We start from the raw sequence: 17,490 nt of genomic DNA on the forward strand, positions 1-17,490 counted from the left end.
TGATACAAATGAAGCCCACTCCAAACAATTATCCTCTTGTTTTTTTTTCTTGTCTAGTTACATGCCAGAATCTTCTTCTGGATTTTGTGTAGCTTGTCTCCAGATAGAGCCAGGTGAAGGCTGAATTTTATCAGAGCATTATGTATTTATTCATTTTAAAATAGGTATAGACTAGTTCTTATTGATAATAGTGTGGACCCATTTCAGTGTGTTTTCAGTAGCCCACTTTCCTCACTTTTTTGGTGCTGATCCTTTTTGCTAGAAATTATATACTGGCAGATGTTTTACACAGCAGGCTATTCAGTAGCTGTAAAAGGTGGCCATTTTCCATCGTAGATAATTTTTGTCTTGCGTTGGCACTGTAGTTCATGGGGTCATTATGATTTTATTAGCAAGACACATAGACACAGCACATCTGTCTGTTACTCTGAATAATTAAAGGTGCCTTTTCTTGGATCTGAAGAGTTATTTCTAATGGACAGTTGTGATGAAGTTTGTGTTCTGTGTTTTCAACAAACTAGGGAAGAAATGAAAACTCTCCAGGAGGCCTTTCAAAAGCAGCTTAATGAGGCGACTGAGAAAGCAGAAAAGCAGCAGGCTACTGTGAGTGATTCCCTGTCCTTCTTTCGTTATTTTTGTTTGTTTCTTCTGTCTTTATTTTAACCCTTTTGCCTTGAGAATTTGTCATTAACTCAAATAGCTGTGCACGTAAAAAACTTGGATTTCAAATGTGTGTTAGTACTCTACAAGCTTCAGAAGAAAGGAGCTTAAAAAAAGTTTGTATGTTCAAAAGCATGAAGATCCCTGTCTTCACTAATTCCTGTGGGATTTCAGTGTGTGTATACGCTTTTGGAGATTTGGGCCTGGAGACTTGCGCCTAGGTCCTTTCCCTGATGAGGTTATCTTTATGGACCCTCATCTATACCAATGTACTCTGTCATACAGCCATTGACTTTTTTGGAATCACTACTGATATTCAGCAACCAAAGAGGTAGTAGAGTGTCCAATTTTGTCCATGGTAGATCTAATTATCACTGTAGGAAGATATTAAGTCCCATTAAGATTTCATGCTTTAATGAAATTCTGTTTCTGGATAAATTGTACAATTGGTTGGATTTTTATGTAGTGGTGTAATGCTGTAGGGCATAAATAGCCACACTTTGCTATTGCAGAAAAAAAAGGTCAAATCATGTTTTCTGATTAGTTCTAAGATTCCCATAACACGAACACCACTGAGCCTAAACTGACTAGATAATCCCCAGAAGTCACTTCAAACCTAAAGTATTCTGTGATTCTAACTCTGAAAAAAGCTGCTAGAAGGACTTATAGATCTATTTTTAGTTCTGTATTGGATAATTACTGCTTTGTTTAGTAATATTTTACTGTCTTCCAGGCTCACAAAACAAGAGTTTTTAAAACCTTGTTGAGATTTTAAAACCTCAAGACAGAGGTTTAAAAATAATTACTAAATTTAGCAAATATTTACAAATGCCTTCTTTTGTATGAATGTGATAGGTATGTAGCTTTAAACCCTTGGTGAACAAGATGTGAGTGTGCATGTTTTACATGCTACCTTCTAATTAGAAACAATGTAGATTTTGAACTAAAATATTCCTTTTGTAGGTTTCTTTCAATTAATGTGATTTTTTGAAAACACTTTTTTCCCCTGTGTTGATCGGAAGTCTGAAGGATAAAGATACTGTTTAACTTATTCTTGTGTCCCCCACAACATATACGTAGTGGATTTTTGGTCCTTGTAATTTTGTCTAGAGGAAAAAAAACACCTCGTTTGTTCCTGAGGGGAGAAAAGAAGTAAGCTGAATGCTGTATTGAACTTGAAAAGAATACCATATTTTTGGGGTCTTTCGTAATAGCCAGAGTAACATATATCCAGGGAAAAAAAAAATATTTGCACTTGTTTTAAGATGGTTTTGTACTGAGGCAAGATATATAGTCCTGAAATAAGAAAAAATGAGAATCTAGTTGTCTCTGCTAGGCACTTGGAACATGCTGGTCTAAAGTCGTCTTTTTTTCAGGTGCACGAGCACATTCCCATTAGCTTTATCAGCACGATGGATTCTAGTCCTATATATTAAAGGTGGAAAACATATTTCGTTATTTAATCTCTGTATTAGATTTTGATATTCAAGATTAATTCAGCTGTGGGTTAAATAAATCTCAAATGTGGTGTATGGATTATTGGCTTTGTTCTTTGTTATATAGCGTTTTTTTTTTTTAACATGAGCAGCAGTGCCTTGTGTAAATTAAGTCCACACCCTAGCACTGGGGAAGAGCACAATATTTGTTCTACACAAATCAAACAAAATCTACCCTTAACTGTGAGCAAAAATATTACCAGTGCAGAAACCAGGAAAAACTCCTCCAAGTTCATAACAGAACTTGGCTTGGAGTGTTGTCAGCTGGTTAGAGAAACTGAATTCTTGAGCTATATTCTAAAACTTGCCAATAATAGAATATTAAATTTGCCACTGATTTTAAGGAAAGCAGAACTGTGTCCTTGGTTTGTGACATTTATTTCTTTATGCCTCAGGGTACAATGTACATAATTAAGCTCACCAATACAGTGAGACCGAATGAAGGTTCAAAAAGTGCTTCAGGATCCTCAGATAAAAGCTGTAATAGAAATGGAAATAAGTATTATCACTGTCACACAGACTTAGTTTACACCTGGTTTCTCCATGTGTTTCATGTTTTTCTGAAAACAATATTAATGCTATGAAAGAAGGTCTAGGTACTTTGAGGCAAGACTAGCTAGAGGATGTGAGCTTGAATTTAATTCTAATTTAATGAATTGTGAGTCTTGTTTCTAATCCAATTTAAGCATATTTTATTTCACAGGATTTGGTGAAGTAAATCTTGATTTTTCATCAGAGTAAATAAGAATAGAATTACATTTCTCAAAGCCACACAAATAAAACACTGGAGGGGGGTTGGAAATAAATATTTCTTTTCTGCACTTGCCAAGAAGTCATAGTACAATGCTTACTGTATGTTAATTGGCTGTGTATATTCAACAGGGAACACCTGCCTGAAGGTGTTCTTTATTAGGTAAATACAAAAGTGTAAGTAAGAATTTACAAGAATTAAGCCAAGTTATATGAAAAATAGCCTAGAAAGTATTCAAGGACTCTGACCAAACCAAAAGAATAAAGGAGATGCCACAGCAGGACTTTACACTTTGCATCCACGTCTTGTGCAATCTATGGTAAGACTCTTCACTACCAGTTGCACAAATGATTCATCAGAAACGACGTTATCGACGTTATTGTGCATGCTTGTCTGTTTTTTTTGGCCCTTTAAGACTAGAGAAGACAAGAATGGTAGGCAGCAAAGAAGTTGCTATTCTGAGGATCCATTGAGTGTTGGTGGGTACAGCCTCTCAGAGAGCAGCCCGTGGAGCTTCTGCTAGGTAGTAACAACTTTCTGAGGGTAGAAGCAACAACTGTAAAGACATTCCTATCCTTTCAGTACTCACCACACTGAGGACTGACCTGGGGGCCCTTAGCAGGAGTGAGCACTCCCTTTCTGGGTCCTTTGTCTTCTGCATCTGTAGCACTAACATATGAAGAACAGCAGCAGTCTGTCTTGGGACAGATCTTTTCTAGAAAATATATGTCAGACCTCAGATAAATTTATGCCTCTTGTTTCAGCTGCTCTATCCAGGATAGTAAAGTGTGCAGAGGAATACTAGTTATGATAAGGATGGTTTAAATTTTAGAGTAGTCCTATGTTGCAAAGTTCAAGGTCAAATACAATCTTCCAGAAAGTCTTCGGTTGTGAGGGAGCTTCTCTACAGACTCCTAGAACTCCCACACTAGAACTATGGATTATCTTGTATATCAAAAAGCATTTCTTAAATAGATAAACCTTGTTAGTTAGAAGCACCATACTGGGTTTAGTTATACAACATGTATATAAATTATGTAAGACATAATTCCAAATAACCTGTTGTCCTCTTTAACAATTGATAAAGGTCGACAGAGCTTTTTGTTCTGCGTTTAATACCAAATGCCTAAGCAATTTATAATAGGTTGTTATGCAGTGAAAAAATTTATTAATAATGTCAAGCTGTATCTCTAGATGTGAAGTGGAACCACTTCTTCTAGAAACAGGATTAGGGACCATGTACTAATTTTCACTTTTGTCACCAAAGAGGCAAAGGGCAAACGACACATGTAACTTGAAAGTGTTTTTTTTCCCGAGTGAATTTTAATAAATAGGGGGTAAGTGGTAATTCTGTACCTCTGCATTAGGTTAACAGGCTCTTAGAGATTTTTGGAGAAGGGCTATTCACTTGGCTGTACTTCACACTAGCTGCTGTTATTTGACGAAATAGTTATTTTTTTAGGAAGTGACTTTCAGGTTTGCAAATTTGTTTCCTATTAACTGCAATTAAAGTGCATAAAAAGAGCTGGATAACTCTGGATGAGGGAGAAAATAAAGAAGGAAACAGGAAATCCTCAAAACTGGTTTGGCTAAGTAGAGTAAGCTTAGTCTGCCTCTTACACTTTTTTCCTATTGGTGTTTTATATCATGCTAGCAATTTTTAAACAGGCATAGTGATGGAATTGTTTGACGATATAATTATAGTACCATCTGTCAAAATAAAGGAGGAAATATGTCTGTGTAAATTCCTTTTTCCCAGTTGCTCAGTGCTCACTACAAAAATAAGAATTAAGTAACACATTATGTATGACTTGTAAAAATAAACAATAAACAACATGGTTATTTAGAAATCAGTAAGGTTTTTTTAGTAATAAAAGACTAACAGAATATGGGGAATTTAATTCAGAGGTATCCACCACCAAACAAGACTCTTAAGAAACATCACAAACTCATGCCTGCAATATTTTTGATAAAAAGATCAGGTGTTCATTTCACTTCAGAAATATTTATTTTGTTTAGTAACAGCTCTTATGACAGGTCCTAAAGTCCTAAATGTCTCTTTGACCAAAATCTGTTTTATTAATTAAAATATAATTTACAACTTAAAAGTTACATTTATCTAATAAACCCTAGTAGGTAAAAATATATTTAGCTTTGCTTTTAAAATTATTTAACACTTTGTAGAACACTTTTTCCCAAAGGAAAGAGTATTTCCTGTGTTTTAGGTAATAGCCTAACCAGTTCTTTCTGGCTTTTGGAGTCAATTCCTACACTATAACTTGAAAATTAGACCATGAAAATTAATATTTAGTATGTTAGGGTTCCTGGGTATTGCCAGAATAGTTAGATGTTAATGAATGCATTCCAATCCCATGTTAATTGCTCATGTTTTAGTCCTGAGCAAGATACAAGAAGTCTGGAGGTAAGCAACTAAGCATACAGCTGAGCTTTGTGTGGTAATGATGTTATATTGGTATTCTTCCATCCTTTGTCTGTAGTGAATAACTAACTATTGTCTGACTGTTAGAATTAGATCACTGCCATCTGCTAAAGCATTCTGTATTTCAAGGGGGGAAAATTTAATTTGAACATTTCAAGGTCACAAACTGCTGTGAGTAAAGGCCGCTGGATGGAAGCTGTTGCCTTTAATAAACGTAATGAGCTCTGAAACACACAAAGCTCTGAGTACCTTGGATGTCTGTCTCCAGGAGACAGAAGCAGTGTCCTTGCTTAATATTGCAAAGTTCAGTCTTAGAACACCAATATATTTTCATTATGTATTTTCAGAATTACAGCTAGATAGTAATTAAAGGTGGACAACATTTGGAAAGTGAATGTCAGACAAGAGCAAAGAGTAGGTAGAAAAGAGGAAGAGATGTAGAAAGTTTCTTATTTTCAATTTTTCAGTTTCTGTGCCTTTGAATTTAGAGCTGAGTATAAATGTCCATTCTTGTTTATTATGCTATCAGGATTTGGTGACTGAAAATAGAATTTTTACATCTCTTCTGGAAGATGGTATTATGCCTTGTCCTTGGGACTGACTAAAAGCAAATGCAAATGGTCTGATACAGAAAAATCTGCCTTAAAGCATGAAATTATAGACATAGATGTACTTAAATGGATAGATCAGGTTATCCCTATATTAGCTTCAGTAGCCAAGCCCTATAAATCCCTCCTATGTAGCTCTCTATAGCTATACTTTACGACTAAGTGGCTTTTCAGCTGTTAGAGATTTAGTAGAAAAGCTTTAAAAATGCTGTTATAATATGAAGGCAAAAATGAATTACTTTCTAATTAATACTGGTTTTATTTTTAAAAAAGGGATTTTTAATTTTTCAAATTATTCAGCTAAGCTAAGCCAGTAAGTTTGCACTGTTTAAGATGTCCATATCAGTGATATCAGATGCATGTATATGTGAATAGTAATTAACAAAAATTACCGGTTTAACTAATGTAGATTGCTGGTTAAATTAACAGTACTGTGGTGTCTTAAATATCTCTCCACTAGAAGAATCAAGCTGATACTTACAGGTTATGTATAGAGAGCACACAGACAATAATTTTGGTATCATATCTCTTTAATTATTCCATATATATTCAGACTTAGCAGTGAAGTGCTTTGAAAGAATATTAATGTTCTCTTGAGAGTTAGGACTAAGATTTAAGGGAGGTCAGTATATTATTTTTGTCAGTATTTAATGGTAGCTGGCACATCTTTTGAGCAGCTGAAAAACCAAAACCCACCATGTGAATAGTTTTTTTTTTCCTTCCCTGATTTCATATTTTGATTGCGACCTTTATTTCTGATTGTGCAAAATCTTCATATTATTATACAATATACATGGACTAAATTTCACTCTTTGTTGAAGTGATTGCTCATCAAATGCTGAATATATTAATCTTCTGTTACAACATCACCCTTAGTGGTAGCTGGATGTGTAGTTAGTATTTCCACAAACAAAACCACTTAGACAAAATTTTGGAAGAGTTTGCAAAAGAAGTTCCAGGTATGCGTGTCAGTCGGCCCTAATCTCACGGTCCCTTACCTACTTCTTTCTTAAGTGATGATAGTGTTCTCTGACTTCTCTTTTGATACAGACGAGAGTGAAGTCAAGTCTGATGATGGTTTTTAAATTACTGACATCTGTCTACTTGAGTGTGGACATGATTCTAAGAACAGCTGTCACATCATGCAGATTCACTGTCATTTTTTATCTGTGGGGCATCCAAACCATTAATCCCTAGGTCAGTGTCTCTGTCATGTAAATCTGTCTTCTTATGGAGGTTTTGTTTTTCTTAACGAGTCTGCTGTAATGTCAGATGAACTATAGTTTCCCATGAATGTAGGTAGGCTTTTTGTGAAAATAGGGTAGAGATGCAGCATGGGGCTTTGGGTGTATATAGGGATGAGGATTTTGCTAATTAAGGTATCCAAGAGCATCCTCCTTTAAAGTGAAAGGAATGTGGTTTTTTAATCCTAGTTGTTATAATTACAACCTCCTTTCTCCCGTTATGTTCCATAAACCAGGAGGAAAGCTTAATCCTGAAAGAAACGTACTGATTTGTAAAAATAATCTTTTAATCTGTGTTTGATTGAATTCAATCTTAAAACTAAGATTGGAATATCTACTTTCCAAGGCAAGTCATTGAATTAAATAGGAACTAGAGACCAGATTTGAATGCTTTCACATATAATACACTTTATTCCACACATGAGTCTGATCAGACTCAAGGGGTTTATCTATTAGGACCAGTGCTGTAGCATTCACATCAAATATCTGCATTAGAAACCTGCCATGATAGACGTTGTGTTCTTAGAGAGTTTAAAAATTTTTTAGATTATAACATCAATTAATATCGTTGTAAAGATCCTTCGTTCTTTGAAGATTACCTGGGACGTCATTGCAAAAAATAAACACTCTCTCTACTGGTACAAAAATAAAGTAAGCCTATTTATGTACAGTGTTTTTCTTCTCTTGATTCTAAGTTTTCTAGTGAATATCATGCTAAATGTTTGTAGATTTAACAAATACCTAACTGTGGCCTACACCAATTTGGTATGTAAGCAGAAGTGGTTTTTTGTTTTTGTTGTGTTTTTTTGTTGTTTGTTTTGTTTTTTTTTTTTAAAGCTGTGAGTAAAGTAAAAAAAATAATTAATAGTTAAACTGATGTTTAGATACACTTCAGCAGCTCACATTCAACATTTCTTTGAACTTGTAGATTAACTTTTTGAAGACTGAAATGGAAAGGAAAAGCAAAATGATCCGTGACCTCCAAAACGAGGTAAGAGGAACATTTGATTGTCATTGTGATTCAGAGTTTATACTGAAAGAGATTATGGTTTGGCTTCATATTTAAAACATATGTTGTAGTAGAAAGATAAAGCTTCAGTGAAATACTGTAAAAGCAAAAGCAAACAAAAATAATGGTGTGCATTTAGAAACAGTATTTCATTGAATGTCACTGTTGGCTCCTTGTTACTGGGTCATAGCTCCATAGTACATCTCTGTAACTTTTGCTGTACATACGAGTTGTGCTTTATCAGAAAGGAATACCTAATTCAGTTCTATAGGTTATTGATACACAGTGAAACTTTATCCACAGTGTTATTGCCTGTTTTAAAAATAAACAGCAAGAGGAGGAGAAAGGAAATACAATCCTAGAATTGAGATTCTTGATAAAATTAACACCCCCCTGTTCCTAAAATGTTTTCTGAAGCTTTGTCATGAATATTAATCCTGAATTGTTCCATTTTCTGTTGTTAGCAAAATGTCCCATTCAGCTTTATGTTACGTTTTAAATGTAAATATCTCTTAATGACTAGAAGTTGACAGATTTAGACCAAGTTAAGATTAGCAACAGATGCTCTATCCCATTAAGTAACCAGTAGTACCCTATCCATAGTAAGTTCTCTCTGATCCAGCAGGAATGAGAATGGGGCTGTTCTACACATTTAGATGAGATGCTATTCAAAGCAAAAAAAATGTCCTTAGTTTCTAAAAGAGAAAGACAGCCCTTGTTGGTTTTATCTTTTTATTTTCTTTTCTTAACTAAACTGTGAGTAGGAAAAGGTTTATAAAAGGAAATAAAATATCAGATTCTAATGACCTATATACTATGTTTCTTTTCTGTAACAGAAGATATATATTTATTTAGTAAGAATTTTTGTCAGGCACTGGCACATCTGGGAAAATTTCATTTTCAAACTGCATTTGCACAACTCTCTTTGGGAAATAATACTAAAGTATTTCTCAGGGACTGGAACAAAATGTGTTTATATTTTCCACATAAAATGTTTTAAAAAAATTAATAATTTGAACAAGTAAAAAATGTGGTCATGCTAGTCTTATGAATATGATATTCTTATTAATATCTTATGAATTCTCTGAGTTTAAGTTTTAAAATGTTTCTATGGGTTCACATCTTCAATATTTATGCATGTAAATACAAACTTTCTCTGTTTAAAAATGCAAAACTTTCCTTTTTTTTTTTCTTTAAACATCTGAGCTGCTTTGAAAGTGCTTCTTGTACTGTGGTAGTGTTCCTGCATTTGTGCCTTTTTCTTTTTTTTTTTTTTTTTAATTTAAGGGACACAAAGGAAACCTCAGCAAGGCTTGCACAATATTTGTAAGATGTATTCTGTAAATAGGTAATGAACTCATGCCGAGTGTAGCCCCAGTTATGGGTAAGCAGCCTGCATAATGTGTGCTGACCAAAGGAAAACATTTCACTTCCAATATGACATTTTTCAAAGAAAGTTAAGGAAATAGTCCAGTTAAAATTCACATAGGGTGATGGTACTGCCTTGGATGGATAGTTTGATCTCAGAACTCAGCCTTGATATTGAGTAATTTTGAAATTTGATCTTGGAATAGAAACTTAAAACACTTGAGCAGCATCATATTTTTTTCCTCCTTATCTTTTTCTCCCCAAACATTTTGGCTAAATTAGGATGCAGATTACCTTTCCATTGCTTCCTTTTGCAGAGAACTTTGCACTTGAAAAGATTTTATTTAGATTAAAAGATTTTATTCAGATGATCTCTTGTTCTTTTTTTTTTATCTGTTCTATTGGATTCTTACATTTTGCTCTTCTAAACTGTTCCGAGTTTGATGGGTATGAAAACTTGATCTGCTTAAAGCACTTCTTTAAACAGTCATCTCTGATGTCTTTGGTCTATGAGAGAGTATATATATGGTCAACCTGAAAAAAATGCACGTTACTTTTTAACTCACAAAGGAAATACTGTCTATTTCAGTTGCGTTATTTAAGCCACAATCTCAGTTGTCTTGATCTACAGTCACAACTGCCTTGTTTTTTTCCTCACCTGTGATCCCTGGATGCTTTGCAATTGAGCCTGCTAATTCTAATAAATCATGTTAGTCCAATCCTATTGACCAGCCATCCAAAATCCTGTCTCTTATTGCACACAAATAAATACTTCATAACTCAACATGCAAACTGTCTGACTGCTAATGATTTTCTTAGGCAGGTCTGTAGACTTCTGTAGCATTTAGTGTATTTATAGCACATTTTAAAATATCTGCTTTGAAAGCAATCTTTCTTTTTGGCACTTAAAGTATTTGTTCCTCAGTTTAAAGACAGAGAGACTAGCAACATTTTATTTCCTGATACCTTCCTGTCTGAAGTTGCAAGAGCTGACTGCATAAACTGGATGTACCAATGTTGCCAGTGTTTGAGGCCTGTCATGGGGCCAACATCTAATTTATATACCTACAATTTTATATTTCCAGTTATGTGTCAGTCTGCTGAGTGACTAAACATCTCCGTCACTACCTAAAATGAATGGGCAATTAAGAATGCTCAGCATTCCTTTGATTCAAACTATAGCTATGTTGACTTGGATACTCACAGATGTACTGACTCACACACATTTTACATATCTGTTTCTCTCTTCTTAGAAGAAAACCCAGGAAGTCAGGTGAAATTCTGCAGTACCTGTGATCAGTGAAAGTACATCATAAATAAATTCAGGCTAGTGGCACGCCCCAAGATTCACTGTGATCTGGTGGATGGCACTCTGGTTGTGACACAGTAGTGTGACTCCTCCCATGTTTTGAATTACAAGAACATAAGAAATGCTCAATGGTCCATCGATCTCAGTATCCTGTCTGTGACAATGGCAGTAGCAAATGCTATTACAGCAGAGTCTGTGAGCCTGCCCCGCTTCCCACAGCATCAGCTGTCACAGCTGTCCATTAATTTATCTAAATCCTTTTTTGATAACATATACCTCCACCACTTTTTATACTGTCAGGTTCCCTCTTACTTCACTGTTTATGTTTAACTTTTAAATTTTTTTAAAGTCCTTTCCTGTTCTTTTTCCTTGAGCAAGTTTTTTCTAAATTCTGAGTTGTTCACTGTGTAGTCTTCTTAGCTTTAGAGAGTCATTCAAGGTTTTTGTGGCTTCTAATACAGCATTTTTGAACAGCTTCTAGGTAGTTTGTATGTTTTTTGGTTATTTGTTTCTTTCAGAATTTGTTAGCATTTGCCTTATTTATACATAGAACTCTCTCATGAGATTATGTGCTGGACTTGTGTGTTTTGCTGTCCTGCCACATTTACTTGTAGCTTCTTTCAGTCAAGTCAACTTTTTCATGTTACAAATGTCTGGTGCTAAATGAAGCTTCAGTCTGGTTGGGGTCTCTACGCTGTATGAAGAATGAAAAAGATTATGATTTCTCTTTAATATCTTGGCAAATCCTTGGAGAATAGATAAACACACAGGGAAAACTTTATATGTAAACTGAGCAGCTGACGTTTTTAAGATCATAAATGTTTGAGGAGTACTTTTCACATGCATCGCCACCATCCTACCGCACCTGGTTGTGATTTTGTCTGAGTTTTCAGGGAAGTGCTTTGACTACAAAACAGCAGAGAAGATGGACAGGGATTTTGCAAGTCACTGAGTGAACAGTTCCTGGAGTCCTGTATAAATGTTGTTTGGGGCATCTGTGCTTGGGGCTTCTCAAAAAGCAAAAAAAAATAGCATATTGAATAATGGTAATTAACCTCAGAGGTAGAGCTCTAATTAAATTAGAGATAATGGTTTATATGAGAAGGAGAACACACCAGGCAAATAAAACAAATTTTCAGTTTCATGAAGCCTTCGGTGATGTTTCCTACTCTAGCTCACCACCTTCTCCTTCCTCCTCTGTATGTCCAAATTACACAGGTTTTAACTATCATTCAATTGGAATTATTCAAAAGGATCAGTCTGATTTGTATTACTCATCTCTTTTAATTAATAAAGTTAAAAAGGAGAAAAATAAAACATTACTGAAGAGAAGAAAAAGACCACATTCTCTAGGGAAATAGTGAATTAGTGTCTATATGTTCTAAATGGAACTACAAAACCTTTCAGTACTTTCTACAAATGTTTTGAATTTGATGTGGGAATAAAAGGGTTAAATCTTGCAGAAGGAATATAATAAAAAAGGCATGACTAAGGGAAAGAGACTTCATATTGTATGCAGCAAGAAGGAAATGAGGTGTAGGAAAAATGCAATAAAGATTTGATCTTCTAGGTTTTCAAAATTGCATGAGAAGTAATAAAGGCCTGTTTCTTCCCCAACCACCCAGACCCAAGTGCCTACCCCCGTGCCCAAGATACAAGGGTTTTGCACACATATATTTAAGAGCAGCAATGATATATAGCTAAATAAAAAGGAAGTAAAAAGTTTGATGCACAAGTACTGACAGTGCTTGCATTCAGGTGATGTATCTGCCATTCTTGCTACCCTGTCCAAACACAATCACATAGATAAATACTGGGAAAGTCTGCTTCTTGTTAGTTTCTAATTGAATCAAATTACCTGAAATATTTCTATTTTTTATATTGTCATCTTGCAAGGTGTTCCGAGAGCTGTAAGAAAAGATTGTGGGCACTGTTTATTTTGCACATATTTTAGGAGGAAACATAGAATAATACTTTCGATTAAAGAAGGAATACGATCCTAGAGTGCCCTGGAAATCAGAAGTTGGAACGTTCTGTTCTTGGCTTAGTCAATTAAACTTTCCTTGAGAGAAATTTGATTTGAGAGCATTGCTTAGTCTTTCTGTGCATCAACTAGTGTGTGGAAAAGGAACCAATAGCTCTATGTACCTAATGGCTTTCTATTAAACTTCTATACTATGTTTGCATATTCCCTAAAAGTAAGTCCACTAATATCAGTTTTTCTGGATTTTTCAGTAATCGTTTTTGAGGGTTTCAGTAAGGACTTAATATTTTGACAAAGATTTGACTGAATTTAAATGGTATGATTTTGAGGAACCATTATGTTATTTAGGTCCTGCCTCCAATCGCTGAATATACAGTATGCTTTAGAAAATCTTGTTTGTAGGATTGGATATGCTATATATTTAAACAATTGATAGCATTTTATGTGTATTTTTAAAAAGTGCTATCTGCATACAGATATATAGAGACAGGTAATAAAAATGGAATTCCTTTCACAGCTAATTTTGTCCTTTCAAATATTGCATTCACCTTCAGTTTATATTGGCAAATTGTGAATTTTGCAATCTCAGCCTCTTCCATGACTGTAAAAATAAGTCCCTATTTAGTTCTGCCCTGCTGCCATTCAGCTTTGCAGTTCAAAGATAGGAATAGACAACAGCAGCCTTTCGACTGAATGCAGCAGCTGCGATGTAGCGTATGAGGAGAGGATGTTGTAAAGAAAAGCAATTTTCAGGCTATTGAAGGCTTTGGGAAAAAACAGTTAACAACAAAAATAGTCCCTGGTGTGGATGAAAAAAAAAGTGCCAGATACAGCACATAGGGATTATGTGTCTAAAAAGCCTGTCTTTTTTAGAGGTCTCTAGGTGCTTCCTGCAATAGCAGAAAAAGTCTGTCAGGCTTCCAGCTGTAACACCAAGTGGATTGTCTTAATGTAGTCTAATAATTGACACATAAACAGATGAGCTTTTGTTTTGAGAAGTTTCTATTATTGACAACGAAACCAAGAGGTCTGGAAATTCAGAAGCACTGGTGGAGCTAAGAAATTTGGCAAAAATGTAGACTAAAATAGATTATGTATAAAATGCTTTGAAAATTTTCAGTTTTGGAGATGGCCTGTTACAGAGTGAGCAGCTCACTTCTACAGTGCCAGTCATATGTCATTTGTGGAAAATGTTGCTAAAATTGCTTTAAAAATGAGGCTAAAGCAGGATGCTGTGTTAACCCTTATATATTAAAGTGATCAGAAAAAACATGGGTCTTAACAATGGTTATTTGGCATTCAGAATGGATCATTTTGGATGCAAATCTAGATACACATATACATAGTGGATTCATTTCTTAAATGAATGTTTGCATTGATGTCTGTTGGTCATTTTGTTTGTCATTCATTTCCTACTCGTACACATTTAAAAGCCATCTTCAGTTAAAGGTAAGTGTCCTGGCTGATGTACACTTATATGCCATTCCCTCGAGAAAAATGAGTCAGGAATTTTCCCTAAAAGTCGATAAATGTGGTATATTCTCTACTGAAAGGTAGTGCAATGTTATTAAACTTTGTCACCTGGATGCTATAGTTGCCTCACATTAGACTTAGAAGTGTGTATTAAAAAAGAAGTTTGCTCTTACTTAAACCATTTAATTACATTTGATTAGATAAGAAATGACTGTCTAGCTTGTCATATTATCTTTGGGCAAAGCGTTTTACAGTATCTCTGTGTATAACTACATTAAGGTATATTAATATCTTTGCAGATTCTATTTACACCAATTCCATGTATTTATAAAGTTGATCCAGTGGTTTATATCAAGCAATATATTTCTTTGCTGTTTAGGCTATGGCAGAACTTTGAAAAACATGAATTCCGTAAAAGATGTATAGTAGTACAGGTAATACAAAGTAAACCAGGAGTGGAAAATTAATTTGACTGTAGCTCTCAGTAATATGTGTTCCTTTTTCGAAGAAGCATATTTTTAAATAACTACCTTGTAAACAGTACTTTTGCTCTATTCATGTATAAATTGTGGTTATAGCTTTAGTGTCGAGTAAATCATCCTAAACCAGAATTTTCTCCAATCTCTTTGTGCTTAGCTGCACTAATAAAAGGTAAAGTCACAGCAGTTTAAAGTCTTACCTGATCTATTGGGAATTTCATGCCCTGCAGGGTGAATTCAGTGGAATTGCATTGAATTACGGTGGGGGGAAAAAAAAAAGAAAAATGAACAAACCTCCCTTAGTGAAGTAGAAATTGAATTTAAAGGCTGTGCAACTGTATCCTGATACTATCCTATAAAGGAGGACATTATACTTCTTTCCTCTCCATATTCTGCAGATAAAAATGACTTTTTTTTTTTTCCTAAGGACAAAAGCCTGTCCTCCTGAGAAGAAAATTGGGTAAAGTCCTGTTACCTCTTTGGGTACTGCATTGGTTCTGAAATTCAGAAGAAAACATCCACAAGTGTCAGAGGCAGGGGAACTGCCCAGGGAAGGTGAATGGGCAGGAAGAGTACAAAAGCAGTTTCAGATATCATATTCTACTGAAAGGCTTTGAATTCAGTATTGTTTCTTGATTGATTACACCTTCTTTTGAAGTAAGAAAAAGGCCTATTTTAAAAAATAATTTGCTTAAAATTGTTCTATGAGGTTTTTTACAGAATGTGATAGGGAAAATGTAGAAATGCAGTTTAATCAGTTGAAAATGGCTCTTAGGGGATAGTGTGAGATCATACAGAAAACAAATCCTACTGCATCAAGATTGTCAGTTAGACATATTTATAGTCATACAGTAGCGACTGCAGTGAATCTTAGAATAAGCTTTTGTTTTTAAAAGTTTTGTTTTCCTGACCTTGTAGACCCTAGAGCATAGACACATTCTCAGTTGCTGTTGAATGATAATCAAAATCAGAACATCAGTTAAGGGAATATAATGGATCTGCTATGTCTGAATCCCTCTCTCCTAGGGACTGCCATATTTATGGATCTTCATTCTTTACATCCAGATCCAGGGTTTAAACAATCTGATTTACAGCCATGAACTACTAGAAAGTGAAAGAGATGTTCAAATAAAGATGTTTAGGTAAAATGTATCCTTAACAAATGAGAAGATTAAAAACTAAATGTATACCTGTTAGGGCTCGCTTTTTATCCTGTATTAGCCACAATGAAAACTGATAGAAATAGAAAACTGTCTGCCTGGATTTTGCCCAATATTCTTTTTCTGTTGTCTTTTCAATCAACAGCAATGTTGAAAATCATAGCAATGTTCTTTTGTAATCTGGCTGAAGTCATTCTGATGTCTTTACTCGTTTTTTTCCAAGGTGCCCAGGATGCTTTATTAAATTCTTGTTTCTGACACCCTCCTTCTTAAGTCCAAAATTCAAAAATGTGTCTGAATTCTTTATTTTTCATACTCATCTAGTCTCAAATCTGTGCAACAGGTATTTATCCCTGAAGATGGTTCTTTTTCAATTGTCATTAGTAGTAAAATATCATCTGCGGAGAAAAGAAAGGGTAATTTCCAATCTGTGCCTTAATTTCCTTTTGTTAGGAAATTGCCATTGGTAATTAGTGCTCCTGAATACTGATGTTACATAGTGGTGTGTCTAAGGCAAAATTCTATAAGCATTTCAAAGATCAGACTGTATAGACCTTTGGGATAAGGGAGTTGCTAGAGTTCTCTGATGATCCATTTCATCTTATTTTTATGCAAGTATGATCAGTATGTTTGAAACTAAAGGTTAAGAATAGAAATTCCTAGTGGTTCCTTCACTACGTCCTATTTCAAAAAGGCAGCAAAACATGAAGTACAAGAGATAATCTTGAATAGTAGTTTAAAAGAGCTGTATTCTGTCCTTTGCATGCATAACTCTCAATGACAACATCACCAGGTAACAGGGGCAGCATGAAACCTAATTAAAATCTTTGCTCTTTGAACTGCTACAGAGAGTGTTGTGAATCTTAGTGTTATCCAAATCAGTGTTTTCCAGCATTACGGTTCTCGAGGGCAAGGCGGCTCAGAGACAAGCTCCAGAGAACTTTAAGCATAGATGAAATTTTATAGTTAATGTAAAACTTTCCCTGAAGCTAGTGTAAATTTTGCCAAACAGGAAAAGAAAAGTGCTGATATAAATTATTCATGTTATGCAGACAAGTGGAAAAGTTTGCTTTTAGTACCAAGATGCTAACATTGCCTAGTGGAAAGACCACTTAAAAGGAAGTTACAATGGTATATGTGGGTAAAGGAAAAGAATGTAAATCCATACTTCAAAATCTTGAGTAGACATTATTGATTTTTATCCTTAGATGAAATAACAAAAGAGCATTTAATAGCCAAATTTCCATGGTTCATAAAGAAAGAGAAGGCGAACTGTTGATTTCATCATTACAAATAATGCTATCAATTACTGATGTTTGTCACTTAGGATCACAAAAGAGACATCACCCTTGAGGACCTCTGAGTCATCCAAATTCAGTATCAGAATATTCTTTTCCTCTGAAAACAGCACACAGCACTTAATAGCATAAGAATTTATGAAGGTATATGTAACAAAAAAATGCATTTAGCTTACTAATTTAAAATGTTGCTTGATAAATTTACGTTGCA

The 17,490-nt window shown here is 34.7% G+C and overlaps 1 protein-coding gene across 1 annotated transcript in view; it reads left to right on the forward strand.

Moving 5' to 3' along the window:
- The window catches only part of LUZP2 (leucine zipper protein 2), a 194,057-nt gene that overhangs the window by 89,570 nt on the left and 86,997 nt on the right, over positions 1-17,490 (forward strand). Inside the window, exons 4-5 of the mRNA XM_068399738.1 lie at positions 522-603; positions 8,128-8,190. Coding sequence (XP_068255839.1) covers positions 522-603; positions 8,128-8,190 — 145 coding nt within the window. The remainder of the gene's footprint in view (positions 1-521; positions 604-8,127; positions 8,191-17,490) is intronic.

The sequence above is a fragment of the Nyctibius grandis genome, chromosome 4 (genome assembly GCF_013368605.1).
Source record: "Nyctibius grandis isolate bNycGra1 chromosome 4, bNycGra1.pri, whole genome shotgun sequence".
Classification (NCBI taxonomy): Eukaryota; Metazoa; Chordata; class Aves; order Nyctibiiformes; family Nyctibiidae; genus Nyctibius; species Nyctibius grandis.